Below are 18,570 nucleotides of genomic sequence, written 5' to 3' on the forward strand. Positions count from 1 at the left end.
ATGACACACATTTCCGACGTCTCGGTACAGACATTGATAAGCGGGATGGTCATTACGGTAGCTGCTCTTGTGGATGTCAGGTACACGCATGTTAATGACTCAATCAAATCTCAAATTATCCCATTCCGTTCAATATTTACTCATAATAGCGAGGTTTGTAACATACCCATATAGAAGAAATAAGCTTTATTTGTGTAACAGCGAACAAAACCAATGTATCTGCGTCTTATGCGAGTAATATTGTTATTAAACTGTTACACATTTCACGGCAGTTTCTTCAAATTATCCATTAAAAATGAATAATCTTGGAAGTAAAATACGAGCGAACTGTATTAGACTTGAAAACACTTTGTCAAAGCAACCGAAACGGTAATCTATAATTGAACCATAAAAATCGAAAATGATGAGATTTACAGTCAGCACAATTGTTATTAACCGTCGTTTCATTTTATGTAAACGAACACGCGTAGCTCGGGACCATAATTAACTTCTAGAAAAATAAACGACATTGATTTTGTTCATTTTCAATTAAGAATTATCTGAAGAGATGTTTACGACCGACAGCGCCTGAGGTGTTCCGAACGCGACCTTAGTTTTCGGCGATAACGTATCCGGGAGATAGATGCAGGGACTATTTGCAACTTCTGCAGAGAAAACCCAGATGAAACTACCAGGATCTGTATCTTCTCAATATAATTTAAAGGGTTTTAATAGTCGGCACTCATGGCAAATTTACAAGTGCTTACGATAACGTGATTGAATGTCCAAGGGTTTATTGATCATTAAAGCTGCAAGTCAAACAGATGTCCAATTAGTCGGCTTCGATTGAAAGTAATCTTGTATAGGCGGGGCCTGTCCCAGGCTATCTGAATCGGCACACTCCTTGTCAGCGTTTAAGGGCCATTGAATGAAGCTATTATTGAACAATTATGTTAGAAATCGTCGGAGTCCGTTATTTCTCTGCTAAGAAGTTTATAGGTTTATTCGATTGTTCCTACCAATTTGGCAATCACGGAAAACTTTGCCCTCTGAACACCATAGGCTCGTGAGAGAACAGATTTTGCTATGGACAAAAATAAAAGTCAGAGAGAACACGCAATGAAGGAAGAAGGTGAGATCCCGAGACAGTCGAAGCATGATACTTCTGAAATTGACAACCAGGATGTTTCCAGTAATGACAACCAGGATGTTATAGACAACAGGGATGTGAAGGATACAGTCGCAAATAAGGACCTTGCACCTGCTAAGCGTCTCAGATTTGGAATAGAAAACATTTTGCAACAAGGAAGTAGTAAAACTGTAAAAACAGAGGAGCGGATCAAGGAATCATTAACTGTTGGACTTTCTTCATTATCCGGATATTACAATCAACTGTTTACTTTACAAAGAAGTAAAGCGAGCACGTGTTACCCTTATTGTCAAGAATTATTTTTTCCATTGAAGGATGCGGGAAACGCGAAAGCTCATTGCAACAGTAAGTTATTGCTTCTTTAAAGAGATATTCGTTGTAACGTTCGTCAAAGATTTTGATGTATCTTTGTAATAACTATAGGAATCAGTTTTACTGCGAATTCAAGAATTGCTTTTATATACATGTATTATCAAGTTATTCTTAACGAACAGATTTGATTTGATTTTAGATGATGATTTTACAATACTGTTAAGTACATGTGTATGACGTAAAGAGTATTTATAAATTTCTACGCAGTTTAGTAAATTCTTCAGTTTAAACTGTTTCTATGGGAAGTAAAATTTTAATTATGTATATTATAGTAACTAGAAGAGTTGGACATCCTTATCAAAATAGGACACCACCAAAGAGAAAAAAACCAAGAACATCATTTTCTCGAATGACCATCATAGAATTGGAAAAGCGCTTCGACAGACAAAAATATTTGGCGTCTTCCGAAAGGACAAGTCTAGCAAAAACTCTTAAAATCTCGGATTCCCAGGTGAAGACTTGGTTTCAAAACCGTCGAACAAAATGGAGGTCAGTTTATGTTTTATTTTTACAAAATAGTTATATGCAGTGACATGTTTTTTGCTGAAAAATTTGCATGATTGAAAAGCAAATGGTGTAAAACTATTTAATAATTAAGTTTGGTTATGAGTCATGGATAAAAAGGATTTTTATACAAAATATTTATTTTTGAAAAACAAGGTAACTTAGTGATACGCACTATATTTCATCGATGGCAAATAATTTCTATTATAATATACATGTATTTAGATCTAGTAATTCTTCAACAGAAGGAACGGATTGTGAAAGACTATAACATAATATTAAGTCAACTAAAGCGAAAGATTATAATCTAAAAATATTTCAGGGCAATTACCATTGATAGTTGTGCGGTGAATCAAATTTAAACGTTCGCTTTTGTTCAAGGAGACAAGCGGCGGAAGAAAAGGAGATGGAACGGCAGGCAGCCAGTCGCATGTTGGCAAGCATGAACAACTTCAGCCTTCCAAAGACGTTCATATGTTCAGAGAAAACGGAGTAAATCATCTGCCTTAAAGTAACCTTTCAAAATAAAACACAACATGGGGAAAAGATTGTCTCGCAGTCGTTTGAACAATGAACAGTTTCAGCATTCTAAAGACGTTTGTGTTTGTGGATCTGGTGATCGAGAGAAATATGCCTTAAAATGGCTTACTAAACATTAGTAACATAATAGTAATGCTATACGCATAAATATAATAAATTGACATTTTGATGTTTTATGAACTTGTCAAGTCTGTCAATCAAGAACGTGTAAATATTCATAATTTGTATCTAAAGAGTATGAGCAAACCTGCCGGGATTTTTTTTCCTTCAAAATGCCAATTTTGGTGTTTGAAAATTTTAACAAACGTTCATCAATATTTTATCCATTATTCTGCCAGTCCAATCTGAGACTGGGGCAATAGGAACACTCTTGTTTATACAGTACGCCTGTCAGTCGCTTTGTGCATTCTAATGTATATAGTTAAACGATTCATCAGTATTAACCAAACGCAGTATTATATTCGCGTTGCTGTAGGATTATGTAACGATATATTATGTATAATGTATACATTCATCCATGCAATGAAGCATTGTTTCAGAATACAGCATAACATAACATATGTCTGGCCCATATGTATTCTATGTTTCTTATTTCTTCCGATCTTGTATAACTATGCCATGTTTGTAAAAATTTATTTGTATATTTTGTTCAGAACTTTGGTTTTTTTTTTCTAATAAAGAAATGTAAATAAAAATTGGAAATCGTTGATATTGTGAGAGAGTGCTGTAGACAAATTTGTATTCGAGAATTTATTTTACGATTTATCAGTGATGAACTTGTTCGCAGAGACTAATTTTCTTGACCGAGCTTATCTTAAACAATTACAAGGGATATTAAAGAACTTGTTCCTGGCGAGAAATATTTGCGATGAGGAAGTTCCCGCGAACGTCGCAAAAATTTCTCTAATGCGAATTAAAGTCAGTTCACAGTAGGCAATTGCAGACAGTTTTTTTTTATAGAAAGAACGATACATTTTCTTTTACCTTAGCCATTTTCTTTTTCTATAATTATATGTACGAAGAATGAAAGTCTGAATTTTGTACCCACCAGATCTTTCTGACGATCAGAGAGAGAGAGAGAGAGAGAGAGAGAGAGAGAGAGAGATTCAGCTGTATTTCTAGAAGGAACATTTCTATAAAGGGATGTTTATCATCAGAGCCATTATTTCTTCGAGTTTTTTTTTTTTCGTTAGGTAAATTATCGAAGATTTTTAAATAACAAACCAGGTTTCGATTACGTGCTAGTAGTAGTACTAGTATGTGCATTTCCTGATAACTCTAAATTACCCTCAATGTTTTGGGATATGAAATACTGTGCTATGTATTATGTCATACACAAATATGAAAAAAAACCATACATTTATTGACGGGGCTCACTAAAATAAAGAGGGAGGGGGGACGCTTCAGAATTTTTTACCTTCAAAGCAATAATGAAGAGCTTTAGGAAGTTTTCACAAAGCATATCAGTACTTTATAAGAATTTAATTGTTGTTGAAGTCGGATTATTTTTCACATTATTTCATTAGAACGTTTTATTGGTTGATATAAGTAAAACAGCCCCATAACTATTATCTCTATAATTTTCAAGATTTAAAATCAAACATTTACAGATCAGGAAGATATTTCATAATCGTTGTTTCGCCCTCTGTTTTAACGGAAGACAATCTAACGGGCCTGCTGACCACGTTTGGTACACCCATATCAGACCACAGTATGGCAGCATGGACTGAATTACATGTACCTATTGTAACAGTTCCGATGTAAATAAATTTACTCTTTTGCATGAAATTCTGAGGCCTAAGTGTTTTGTTTTAGGATTTTTGTTCACATCAATTAATAGTTATTGGAAGAATTGTAAAACCTTTTCCAGAAGGTGCAAAAACATTCCATTTAGTTTCATCATTTTGTTTTACCTAAAAACGTTTTTGGCTCTCTCGTGATATTTTGTGCTATACTCTTAACATTATCTCCACTATTCAAGGAGATATTATATGTATTTCTCCCGAGACCACATAATCTCCTCGTGCAAGACTAGATGTATATTGTTTCATTTCCCGTTGACAGACGTAACTAATTTTCTATTCACAGGAGAAATTGAGAATCTATAATAAAGCCATGTTTTAAATAATAAAAAGCTTAAACGCGCGGAATATTTTAACTATAGTAAATATAAGGACAACCACTCGACTGCAATTATCCATATTCGCTTTGGGTAACTTGATTTGAAATGAAAGCTCTCACCAGGAAACATTAATTAACAAAGAGTATTTTTATGTGATATGGGATAGCGACGTTGCCCCCGCCCCAGACCACTGTTTCTTTACTCTCCAATTGATCGGGCTGTCTTCAGTCCGTGTTAAACGCTCCCCCAGGGTCCCTTCTCTCCGATATCCCGAATCGCCGATGTCTGCAAATTAAGTTACCCCGAGAAATTAATCAGTCTCTCCCCAAAGCGGGGTAATATTGGCTCGGCCGGGCGAACAGTATCTATAGTCATTTGTCAAGATCAATTTGAATTAGTTGTATACATCGCCAGAAAAAAGTTCCACTGAGACTAACATTTAATTTTATATAAAGCGATTTGCGATATTCAAGACATCCATTGAATTTACGTAAAGGTCCGAAAGTGTATCAGGAGTTATTTGCCATAACATTTGATTTCTGAACTCTCCCAGGGAAAACGTAAATCCGTCTTACTAAACATTTGTAGAGCATAGATGTCGGATAAGCTAAAACATTTCGATGAGAGATGATGGCGCGAAATCTGCAGAGAGATATAGCGTATTTGGAATGCAGACGATGTATTGTTCCGTGTAATTGACGTAGAGAAGACCGAACCCAGACTAAATTTCAATAAGCTCAATTTAGTGAAGGTCGAACCCAATGATTATTTCTCGAAAGTGAATATCGCATAGTCTGATTGAGGAATTAGTTATGAATCTGATTATTTTGTTATAAAAAAGCGTCGGTGGATACGTGCAGTAGGATGAGAAAAACGTCTGGGACTAATTAAAGTGAAAATGTAAATGAATTTGAACAAGATATAAAGTTTAGGACTCTTCTTTTCTCCAGTGATGTTCTCTCCTGGCGCCAGCTACAGATGAAGACTTGATCTTACTTTCTTCATTAAACAGACCACGTGTATGCAGAATCAAATATTATATAAATATTGTATGTAGTGGAGGGTAACATTGAAAATTTTCACCCCGAGAAAACCATTGTCAACCGAGGCGTAGCCGAGGTTGACAATGGTTTTTCGAGGGATGAAAATTTTCAATGTTACCCTCCACTACATGCAATATTTATTTTATTATACTGAATGTTATATAAACAACAAAGCAGAAAGACTTACGTCTGTTGACATTTGATCAATCACTGTCATGCGATTTTTCGTATATCGATGCGGGTATTCGTGTTTATTACAAACGCTCAAACGACGTCGTCTAACAATTTACGGCGAACCGTACGCGCATAAATTTGACGCATATGATAATTTTTTTCTATAATATCACCCATCGTCAAGTACTGTTACCCGTTGCTAGATACTATCACCCTGTAGGGCGTGCTTTCTGTTCTCAGAGGGTAACAATGTTTTTTCAAATGCTTCTCGACCAATCAGATTCGAGTATTTTACATGAAAGTAAAATAATAAAAGTTATCAGGTTGATTGATTGTGATTATCGTTTAACGTTCCTCTCGAGAATATTTCACTCATATGGAGAGTCACCACTGCCGGAGAAGGGCTGCAAGATTTAGGCCTATGTTCGGCGCTGATGGCCTTTGAGCAGGGAGGATCTTTATCGTGCCACACCTGCTATGACACGGGGCCTAGGTTTTTGCGGTCTCATCCGAAGGACCGCTCCATTTAGTCGCCTCTTACGACAAGGAAGGGGATACTGAGGATCTATTCTAACCCGGATCCCCATGTGATTCAGGAGTAGATGACATAATACAGACTTAAAATTTGTCTAATCCTGCTTTCGATTTTTAAAAGTCATTGTCTATCAAAATATCAAATATGGCCGGAAAACGTCATCTTTCTGATTTTATAATTTCAAATTTAGGTCATTTTGATGAAACTAAGAATAATGTTACTTCCCAATCTATTGATCCGCCCACCTTTCCCGACGATCACTGACATGTGACGTTTGTTTTTGCTACTCATCATTTTTATACGTCCGTCGAAGACAATTTATGGTATGGCGTCGTCCGTCTGTCCGAATCTTGTGGACAGAATACAGACCGAACCGTAAGCTCTAGGATTTTACAATTTGGTATATTTAATTACCATGATGAGAGGAGGATGCCTATTGTTTTTCAAGGTCAGAGATCAAAGGTCAAGGCCGTAGTATCACTTAGTAGGAAAACCTAGTAGGAAACCCTTGTGGGCAGGATAGAAACCCAACCGTAAGTTTCAGGATATTACAAATCGGTATATTTGATTACCATGATGAGAGGAAGATGCCTATTGTTTTTCAAGATCAGGGTTCAATGGTCAAAGTCACACTATTAATTAGTTGGAAAACCTTGTAGGCAGGATACAAACCGAACCGTAAGCTCCAGAATATTGAAACTTGGTACATTTGATAACCACGATGAGAGGAAGATGCCTATTATTTTTACAAGGTCAAATTATCACTTAGTAGGCAATATACAAACCGAACTGTTGGGGCTAGGACCATCAAACTTTGTACACATACACTTTATGGCAAGTGGATGATGCCTATTGTTTCTTAAGGTCAAGGTCGTAGTAGCAGGATGCAGACCGATTCGTTGGGGCAAAGAGCATTAAACTTGGTACACATACATCATATGCCAAGTGAAAATACATGTATTACATAGAGAGTACATGATTTGTCTTGTTTTTGTTTTTAAGGAAAGAAAGTATGTCACACCTTGATGATTGCTGATACTACTTGAAGGCAAGTTCTACAAATCATGGTGTAAGAAAAACGCCCTATTTTAGCTTTTCACGGGCGTATTATGTACCGCTGGCGGTACTCTTGTTTCGTTTTTGAACACCAACATTTTGGTTGTGCTGTGTATATGTTTTTACACTTTGTTCTCTCCTTCTTTCTTCTTTACATTAATTTGCTCTATTAATCAGTAACAATGATATATTTCTGGGTGATCTTCCTTTTTTACATTGTCATTTTTATTTATTTATTTATTTTTTTTTTTTTTATTTATTTTTTTTTTTTTTTACATTATTTTGAATCAGGGGAGATCATTACACGATTCTAAATTAGTACCAATGTTTGAAATATTTCTTGGTGATGTTCCTGTTTACGTATATCAATAAATGACAATTCATACAACTAATGGTGCTTGTGATAATTTTTTTTTGGAAGTAGTTCACCGAGTTCCAGTTAATCAACATTCAGCTTGCATTCCATAAAGTTCATTTTGATGAAACTGACTTGTATCAGGAATTATTGTGCCGAACACTTTTTATTGTAAAGCAAAAGCGTGAAATGGAGGCCTTCTTAGGCATGTATACAAAACTTTGAATATGACAAATTATACATAGTAACAAATCCCTGCTCATTAATGTTGAGATTGACTCCGATGTTTTCAACTTTAATTTCAGGATGTAACACAATTAAAGTAGATCTAGTTAAATTGCACGAATTTCTAAGGTTTTATGATTATAATTTTTAATAAAATCTTAAAAAATACTAAAAGGTCTAAATTGACGTAAAAGATATATAAATATGTTTGTTTAAAATTACCATGTACTTTAATAACACGTGAATAAATGATGACTAAATTGAGTATGAGGATTACATTTCGCTACATATTAATACACTTTATCGCCATTATTTGAATTATGAATACCAAAAATATTGCTCATTAATAATAAATCCATGCGCATTATCACTGGGTATACTTAAGTCTTCTATCTATCTATCTATCTATCTATCTATCTATCTATCTATCTCTATCTATCTATCTATCTATCTATCTATCTATCTATCTATCTATCTATCTATCTATCTATCTATCTGTCTGTCTGTCTATCTCTCTCTATCTATCTTTATTCGTTCAGTATATCTGTAATGGGAATGCAGTAGTAGCGCGAGATATGATATATGGAATAGATAGTTTCTGACTTTCACGTGCAGTGATAAGGACATATTTCCGATTTGGTACACCATAATACATGTAAACGATAAATAATGCTTTGCTTGAGAAAATTTAAGACTCGAATTCTCAAACACAGACATCTTTAATGAAGTGACACTAGCGATATTTAGAATGTTATATCAAGCTAATAATTTGAATGAATCGGGTTGGTGGAGAACTATTGGACGACAGCTTGGAAAAAAAAACGAGGGGAAAGACAAGAAATGCCTAGATACCCTTTTCTTTCAAATACATGTACGTGAAAAAAACCGATAGTATTTATTCTGAAATCTTAAAAAATATAGAAATACAAATATGGTTATTATGTCACAATAAGTAAGAAGCTTTTAATTCTTGGTTTTGTGTATAATGGTCTATCTATGATGTGCATTTGATATGTGCAACGAAATAAATTATGGAATTCACAGCGGTATGTATAAAGAATGCTATTCACAACTAATGCTATTCTTATCAGAAAAGTATTTATAATAGAATTAATCAAAAATTAATAATGATAATTTTTGGGTCGAACACAGATCTTAAAAATCATAAGTTTGGAGACCTTTACCCTCTATCTCGTCACCCCACCACTTTCGCTAACGCCCAGAGATTCATGTCTTGTAAATACCGTGACTGACGTCAGCAAAGTAATCGGTCTCCTGAGGGGTGTGCACGAAAGATGAGAATGGCGCGTAACTAAATTTTACATTTCATGTTTTGAAATACAAGTTAAATTTAATTGTGACAAAATATGGTGCAAGAATTCACGCATGTCCTTTGTATTTTAACTTCAACATCTCATTTGTCAATGTACACGTAAATTGTGCATTCAAGATAGTGACATGCTACCACAATATTTACCTCAATTTTGCCATGTCAATAATAAGCTAGACCATGCCAGTTTCCATTTAGTGGAATCGTTCCCGATCTTACCACCCACCCCCGGATTTGTTTGCTATGACATCAATATGGAATCGCATCCATTCATTTAGGTAGTAGGAGGGACAAGAGTGAGATATTTTAAAATGTAAGAAATAAATGTATATTTTGGGTGACATATATGATAGTTATAAGCGTCGTTTGGAGGGTGTAAGGAATAATTGTACAGTGGGGGTGGGGATGGTGATAGGGTGATTACATGTACCTACAGGTATCCTGGATAAATCTTGCATGCGCTGCTTATGCGAATTATCACGTGCAGGGCGTAAATTACATGGAGGCGGAGGAGGCAGCTGCCTCCTCCAACTTTTGAGCCAAAAAAAATTAAAATTTAAAGTTCATTAGAATTTATGTTGTTTCCAATAACTAAGAACATGATACCTCCCTTAAAAAGCTTTCCAAATCTTTCTTTTAGAATGAGTTAGTCAAGTAACATCTTAGAAGGCCCTAGAATCAAGGATTTTGCAAGAAACGTCAATTAGACCCCCGCCTAATTTCCTGCCTCCTCCAAATTGAAGGTTAATTTACGGCCCTGACGTGCTTCCGGGTACGTTATACTGCCCATACATGTACATGTAACAACACCCCCCCCCCCCCCAATAGAAAAAAAAAAATCAATTAATTCACCAAACATGGTGGCATACAATCATGTTACACAGTATGAGATATATAATGATACATGTGATAAACTTAGTACTAACAGTTCATATACGTATACGTAAAAGTACTTAAAACTGATTTTAACTCGAAGTATTCAACACCTGACTTGGAAGTACTGTTTTACACGAGCGCATTCACTATTCACTATTCAGCATCATCTGGCTTGGAGTTTGGTGATTAATTGCAGCTAAAATGAGTTAAAAGGTTCACAAATTAAGAAATCCCTAGAAAGTGAAATCGACTGCAATGGAATTATAGGTGTGAAACTGTTCCATCTTGGCAAGGAAAAGGAACTCGAGTATCTCAAATATTCATTTCTTTTTCCGAAGATGGATTGTCTCAAACAGAATTAAAAGACCAAACTTTCTTTAACTATGGATAGATAATTCGATAAGCATAGATTCAACGGAATTAATCGCCGCTTTTAATGTGGGTAATTAGTGAGAGTAGGACCACGTGGGACGTCACAAAGTGCTGGGCGGGATGCGGATAATTCGTACGACTATTGTGTTCTGCCTCTCTGATAATAAATATGTGTCCGAAATTTCGCCTCTCGGAATCGCAAAATCGTTCAACTTTGCAGACTTAATTAAAGATCCTCGGAGAAATGATATCAACGAAGCGTTTGAAAACAATCTCTGAGTGACTGTCAGGGTGATTTCAGTTTTTGTTATTGTTTGGTTTTTGTCGGTTTTTCCCTCTATTGTTTGTAGTTTTTATTTTTGAGTAAATGCTCAAAGTAAAACAAGAAAATCGGAAAAGACAGTAGCTTTAATCTTTAACAATGCAATTAATCTGTATAAATGTATTTGTGTGGATAATTAATAAAATTTGTTCTGATTACAGTGTTAATACATTTTCTGGATTCCGTAGCGAAGTGAGCAGAATCTATTATCTTTAATCTGTCTCTGGTTTCGTCATCAGAGTGTGTACGTGGTCTTATCAGACATTTGTTACAATACTTTCTAATTTCCATAGAGTCTTTATGTGAAGCATGCGATTCTTAATGAAGTCTAGCACCATGCTTATTGTCTTACGAAGAGAGAAAAAACTTTAGTATCAATTAGACAAATAGAGATACAAGAGAGCGCCTGTGCAACAATTTAATCGGGAATGGGTGAATCCCTAGGGGACGGAATGACAATTTGTCTACGATTATAGACTTATCCATAATACGCATTTCTCTAGAACAAGTACGAACTATAGATTTGCCTTAAAATTCCCCACGAGACTTTGTTAAAACTCCTTTTTTGCGTGTAAATGCAATAAATACATAATAGATCGTCTGAATGTCCGCGCTAGGATTGCGAACTCATTTGTCTGTTTACGGGGTCTTGACTTAAACCTTTTGCCTTCCCGTACAAAGTCAATTGTAAAAGGTGTCAAGTGCTTTCTGTTCGTGTAAATGAACCCATCACAAAGGTGTTAAAGTGCTTCTTACTGGTTGCCACCGAGACTTTTTTCACAAAAAGAACAAATGTAATCATAAAGTGAAAAACGATAATACAAATCCATCGACAGCCGAGGAAACGACGGACGGATCGCGTGCGGAAGTTGCTTACAGAAACTCGATCCCAGATTGTAATGAATGACCGCTGCAACAATCATTGCCATCCATTGCCTTGAATGACCGCTTATTCCAAAGACATTGAAAATACCCAGAGGGATCCCGAGGAAAATAGAACGATAAGCAGGGATTGGTCCCAGTAGGAAAACAGTGTAATTTACAGTTATAAGAAAGCGACATGAAACGTGATTTTTACCCCTTCTGCACGCGACAGATTTCAGAGTTAGTATGTAACGAAATACAGTATCATTTCTTTTCCCCCCCTTATCTTCACTAAACGCCGAGCCCTTCAAATTACAAGTGCAGAGAGTTTAATTTTAACTGCGTGAAAACAAATTAAAAAAGAGGTCGGGACGAATTTAAAAATGTGTACACTACAGTATTATTATTTTTTTGAAAAAAGGAAATTATTTTATGCTGGTTGTAATATTTCCTTTCTTTTACCCCGAGGAATTTTGCATAATCGAATCTTAAATGTGCGTATTTAATTAACATTGCCCCGTATGTTAAAGTTGCACATTTAAAACACCAGTATTTCGAAAAACCGTAAGATTGGTTGAAAATTACTATCAAATTAATTTGTTTGTAATAATCTCAAAGATATCTTTTACTGTCATCAAAGAGGATAATAAATGCATGTACCATGTTTTTAAAAAATTATTTCGGATATCAAAAATAATAAAAGATTAAAATTTCTGGAATAGCGAAGATTCCGTAGAATCGTTTATCAATTTAAATTGTTTTAAACCGTGACATTCCACTTAGAATATATAAAGACTTTCAAAAAATAAAATCTAACCCGTTCCTAAGTAGATAATCAAAACTACAAACATCGAATGCTTTTCAAAGTTTTGGGGAAATAAATAATTATGTATGTATCACAAAAATTCTACAAATGTCCTGGCGACAAACACACATTGTAGATATCTTTTCTTGTTTATTAAGCACTATATATCTACATGCCAGGCCTGATAGCTAAGAAACACGTGTAACGATTTCGTTGACACCTTATTCGCCGAGGTTCGACCTATCTCGTCACGTCTAATTACTTTTACCATGCTAAAGGCGGAGTGTGAGCGTCTTAACCAATCAGGATCTGCGTTACTGATGCTGGTAATCTACCTCACGAAAATTAGGCTGTTAATGAAGTTTTAAAGTAGATATCGGCTTTCAAGATAATATGATTGAAATGCTCCTTGAGTCCGAGACACCTAGTTTAATTGTTATTAATTGTGGATATCCTATTACATTCACTCACGAATTTCTTAAATCAATGTTGCAATTAGAACAAAATGGACGCTGAAAAAGACCGCATGTCGCCTATAATGGCTGAAAAATCCAAGAATGACATTCCGAGCCATATCGAAACTTCTAAAACCAAACCTAAATTGTCATTTGGAATAAGTCGAATTCTTAGCAATTTTGAGGAGAAAAGTGAAACGATTGATTCTGACTCTGAATCAAACGATGCTGTGGATCCAAGAGGGAACGAGATCAATTGCGAAAAGCAGTCCGGACAATCTCCCTTTTTCTCCACCCCTCTGTTACCGGGTGCCTTATCAGCGCCCCCTGTCGGATACTGCGGGTATCCCGCGCAGGTCTCAATTCATAGACCCCATCCCATTATTCCTATGTTAACATCGTATGGAATATCCGGGTGGCTTGATATGCGAAGAGACAGATTTGGTGGTAAGTATAGAATGTATATATTTGCTATATATTTCGTGCCGAAAGTTTCCAATTTTATATGAAATAGCATGTGCATTTCATTTTAATCATTACACTTTACGGTAATTAATATACATGTAGACATTTATTGATGTGTCATAAAAATCTTAGTTATCTGATTGCTTTTCAACACAAATGTCTGCCAAGTTTTGTGTTATACCAAGCAGAATTCATTTTAAACTTAAGTTTACAACGCCTTGTCAGAGTTCTCAGAGCCACCTAGGAAATAAATTCACGTGTACTAGTGATACTTGTATCTTACTTAAATATATAGTTTCGCGGATTATGTATTTTGTCACTGACCGATTCACATCGAGTTTCCAGCATTAAATTAAACGTACCAATTTCATGGCCAAGATAATCATGTCATGTCTACAAACTAGATAAGAAAAATGTTTTGGTATCATTTAAGAACTGGAGAAAAAATCCAGTAAACAATATGTCATTCTGAATATTTCTTATTTAAAAAATATTCTTTGCATCAATTACCATGAAAACGGTTTAGAATTCATTGAAGAGATTTGGCAAGGTATTGACAAATTGATGAGATCTTAGAAATCGCATCACCTTATTTATTTTTATTTTCTCCGTAGAAACACATTTCTAATGTAAACACACTGGGAAGGTTTTCAAGAGACACTTGTAAACTGCCAACAAATGGTTTGGTTTTCTACCACGACGCGTGATGGACTCGTCACGTCTCCGTCGGTTAATTCCGTGGTGACTGACGAAGGATGTGGGGATAATACATGCGGCATTGTCCCTCTTTTACCGTTATCGCTGGGAAACCGACATTTTCCCTTCATGTTATCTCTCATGAAATTTTTCGAACATATTTTTGCGCTTTTTAATAAAAGTGCCAACACGTTACTGTCGTATTTTTCTTTTAGTTTTTATTCTATTTCATTAATTTTTTGTTATCTTTCTCTTTGAAAGTTTTGATTGATAGTTGAAGTGTGTTTAATATTAATTTTGTAGAGTTTTCAGAGAAGGGACTTGCATCTGTTTGCGTTTTACAATAATACGAGACACCGCTTAGAAACACTTCTATTTGAAAATGAAGTTTCTGTTGTATCATTAAAATTAGTGAACACTCAATTTTAAAGTTTCGGCATTGAATGTTTTCTTAAAATGTATGGTTATCATCGATACATACATTACCTTCATCTGAAAAAGTGATGAAAACACAAATATGCCATACTTCTAAATCCCGAGTGCTCCAATTGCATGTGACACATCACTGTACGGATATTAATATTAAATGGCCTTCACATGAGGTACATATACATTAAATGACCTTTACACGAGGTACATATGTATCAAATTACCTTCACATATTTATATATATATATATATATATATATATATATATATATATATATATATAATTATTTATTATTAAGTTATCTTCACACGAGTTGCATATATGTTAAATGACCATGCGAGGTACATATATATTAGATGACCTTTACACGAGGTACATATATTTACAGATATATTAAATGACCTTCAGACAAGGTGTATTGAATGACATTCACACATGGATATGGAAGACCTACATATATCTCTTATAATACCAGAATTCTAGGACAGACAGACAGACAGACAGACAGGTATCACTACACTATATTCAATCAGAAGTGATTTTGTAAACATATAGAATCATTGGAGACCCTCCGAAATTTTTCATAAAGTAAGGTTAACAGTGTGTGATTGCATCCAAATAATACGAGAGATTATCTGTCTTTCCCTGTGATATAAACTAACTAGAAATGTATTCCTTATATATGTATTTTGAATTGTTCCTTCTTCTTCTTTTTTTTTTTTTTTTTTATAAATAAAGGTTTTTATATCTAGTCGTAAAATTAGTGTTTTCAGCGAGAAATAAATGAAAATAAAACTGCATACGTTTCTTACTGACGAAACAATACATTGTAAGTGAACACGCACCTTACTGCACGGTACACCAAGTGTTTAGTATCATGAAAGGTGAAGATAACGAACAGTGATCAATCTCATTAATACCATAATATGTATTCGTGTGGTTCAATCCGCCCAGCATTTTTTGAAACATCATTTTCTGAATTCATTAGGTATGTACTGCTTCTCTATTAATCAAATATTTGATTGATTTACGAATAACCAATGAATACACCCCCGCAGTACTATGTACATAGTACAAAATAAAAAAAAAAAACGCCGAAAGTTCAGAGAAATAATTTGCATTTCAATAAATACTTGGTAGCTCTGAGTCCGACATCGTTATGACCCCACGCACTACACCCGATTAATTTAATATTGTTGAGATGTCAAATCATAATTGGTGACGATATATGTACATGTACATATATATAAGGTAAATAATCTTGTTTAAAACGTTTTGCTTGGTACATGGAAAACGCAAACATTTTTTACCTAATTTCAACATTTCACCTCCATTCATGCTCTGCACACACATCTGATGTTAGGTCGTATAATGGTTCATTATGTATCTGAATTATCCGTTATATATCTGAATTATCCGTTATTTATCTGAATTATCCGCTATATATCTGAATTATCCGCTATATATCTGAATTATCCGTTATTTATCTGAATTATCCGCTATATATCTGAATTATCCGTTATGCATCTGAATTATCCGTTATTTGTCTGAATTATCCGTTATGCATCTGAATTATCCGTTATGCATCTGAATTATCCATTATGCATCTGAATTATTCGTTATGTATCTGAATTATTTACGTAATTAGACTAAATTATCCAGTCAGAGGACTTTATTATCATATTCGCAGTATTTGCTTCGTCTAATCTATCTTTAAAAATGGAGTTTTTGATACCTTAAAACGAAGGTCACGTTAATCTGAGAGGTGTATCAAAAAGTTAAAAAGTAATTCTATATTCAAAGAAGACAGTTATCATAGTTCTCGTATCATCCCTGAGAGGAACCTGTCCCACAATAAAATTTAATAATCAGAGCTCTCCTATTTATCCCTGAGAGGAGCCTGTCCCACATTAGAATTTAATAATCAGAGCTCTCCTATTTATCCCTGAGAGAAGTCTGTCCCACAATAGAATGTAATAATCAGAGCTCTCCTATTTATCCCTGAGAGGAGCCTGTCCCACGATAGAATGTAATAATCAGAGCTCTCCTGATTTATTTTTGATATGTTATAATAAACAGAGCTCTCCTATTTACCCCTTAGACAGGCAAACCCGGGGTAGAATGTAATAACCAGAGTTCTCCTATTTATCCCGGGGTAGAATGTAATAGCCGGAACTCTCTTATTTATCCTAGAGAAAGGCCTGTCCCGGGATCGGATTTACGTATAAAAGTTCTATTCATTTCTTAGAGAAGTCTATCGGTATTGGATAAACAGGATAAAATTTTAGAATTTCCCATTCTTCAGTATTTCAATTTAAATTTTATTGGACGATAATTTGTAAGCTCAAAAGGCAATTAATGATTCATTTGTATCGTCAATTGTTTATGAATTGTGTGGTTTTTGAGAGGAAATTAAGTGATCAACCAGTTATTCATAGTGACGGTAGGGCTGACATACATTTACATGTAGTAAAGTCGCTGAGTCATCATTGTAAGTTTCTGAAACACACACAACTCGCATGAACGTGTAGTACATCTAGCGAACTCTATTAGAATCTTCTATACCACTAAGATTCAGTTTATTAATAGAATGACACGTGGCATACGGAGCACAATATATATATATATATATATATATATATATATATATATATATATATATATATATCATACATATAATCTTAACAGACATGAGAAGGGATTAACAATTAACACGTTAGAAACGTCTAAGATGGAGACAAACAGTTCCTTTCAGAACTAACATATTCGAGATGGAGTTTTATTATTTAACTTTGAATCAGAGTAATGCTACCTATACATGTTACACCGAGGTACAAAATACAGCTCTCATTATGTAAGCAATTTTGTCTTATGTATAATAAAGAATTACACTCTCAGATATATAATGAAATGTGTCGGCAGTTTATTCTGTTTGACAGAGAGTGCATGTATACTAATTATATTTCTCAGTATAACGAAGTTATACTAGACAACTAGCACTTTACAGGCTTGTGACACAAACCGACCTCTAAACAGAGTATCCGGACGTGTTACAGTCCAACCTCTAAACAGAATATCCGGACGTGACGACACAAACCGACCTATATCAATATATCAATTCAATCAGAAAGCTGGACACTGAATTAGTAGATATAGTAATTACAATTTAGACGCCGTGACTGATGATGGGACAGAAGCTATTATTTTCCATTAATTAAAACTCTCATTTATAGAATTAATTAAATCCTTACACGTTGATCATCATGCTTTCTAAATGTGTGCTCTCGTCAATAAAAGTAATGAAATATATAGAAATCAACTTGGATTTATCTGATATTCATTCATTTTTTAATACATACAATTCAGAATTCAATGATATTCGCTAACGCAACATTATCTATGGGTTTTTTTTTTATCTGTTAATTAATGATAATGATCTCCGAATTTGAGCTTTACGACTGACAACTAAAAACCTGGATTTTAATGTGATAACACGACATACACTGTATATTCTGTACTGGTATGTACAGGCACAATATTGAGAAATTCTGAATCTGGCTGCAACTACATACAGAATCGAGTACAAATAAATGTGATTGTTAAAATTTGACCTTTATTTTTCTGAAAATTGTTACATAATAACTTGTTTGGTAATTTGAGAATTCATTATTTCTAAGGTTTTCGTTACGGTTACGCTATTAGCGTATAGCATGGGTGAAACTTAACTTCATTCCTTGCATAACATTTTTAGAAATTGCATTTGTTTTTGTAGTATACAAAGACAGGATCTTTTATTACAAACTATAAACGAAATTAATGACACCCCCACCCCCCACCCCCAGTTTGTTCAGGACATAGTAGAATGATAATCTAACTGAAACTTACTTGGCGAACAGAAAA

At 34.6% G+C, this 18,570-nt stretch overlaps 2 protein-coding genes across 2 annotated transcripts in view; both read left to right on the top strand.

Annotated features, from left to right (window-relative positions):
* Window positions 1-905: 905 nt before the first annotated feature.
* Window positions 906-3,240, top strand: LOC125657708 (transcription factor LBX1b-like). The gene is made up of 3 exons (XM_048888448.2): window positions 906-1,474; window positions 1,774-1,990; window positions 2,387-3,240. The coding sequence occupies exons 1-3, from the start codon at window positions 1,066-1,068 to the stop codon at window positions 2,499-2,501; spliced, it is 741 nt and encodes a 246-aa protein (XP_048744405.2). The 5' UTR covers window positions 906-1,065; the 3' UTR covers window positions 2,502-3,240.
* Window positions 3,241-12,964: 9,724 nt separating this feature from the next.
* LOC125657705 (T-cell leukemia homeobox protein 3) overlaps window positions 12,965-18,570 on the top strand; it is a 10,890-nt gene continuing 5,284 nt past the window's right edge. Inside the window, exon 1 of the mRNA XM_048888446.2 lies at window positions 12,965-13,526. Within this exon, the coding sequence (XP_048744403.1) occupies window positions 13,130-13,526 (397 nt within the window). The 5' untranslated portion in view covers window positions 12,965-13,129. The remainder of the gene's footprint in view (window positions 13,527-18,570) is intronic.

The sequence above is a fragment of the Ostrea edulis genome, chromosome 9, assembly GCF_947568905.1.
Source record: "Ostrea edulis chromosome 9, xbOstEdul1.1, whole genome shotgun sequence".
NCBI classification, from domain to species: Eukaryota; Metazoa; Mollusca; class Bivalvia; order Ostreida; family Ostreidae; genus Ostrea; species Ostrea edulis.

Coding starts and splice junctions, on each gene's coding strand:
- LOC125657708 (XM_048888448.2), top strand. CDS start 1,066: ATGGACAAAAATAAAAGTCAGAGAGAACACGCAATGAAGGAAGAAGGT. Junction 1,475..1,773: donor CGCGAAAGCTCATTGCAACA/GTAAGTTATTGC, acceptor TGTATATTATAG/TAACTAGAAGAGTTGGACAT. Junction 1,991..2,386: donor AACCGTCGAACAAAATGGAG/GTCAGTTTATGT, acceptor CTTTTGTTCAAG/GAGACAAGCGGCGGAAGAAA.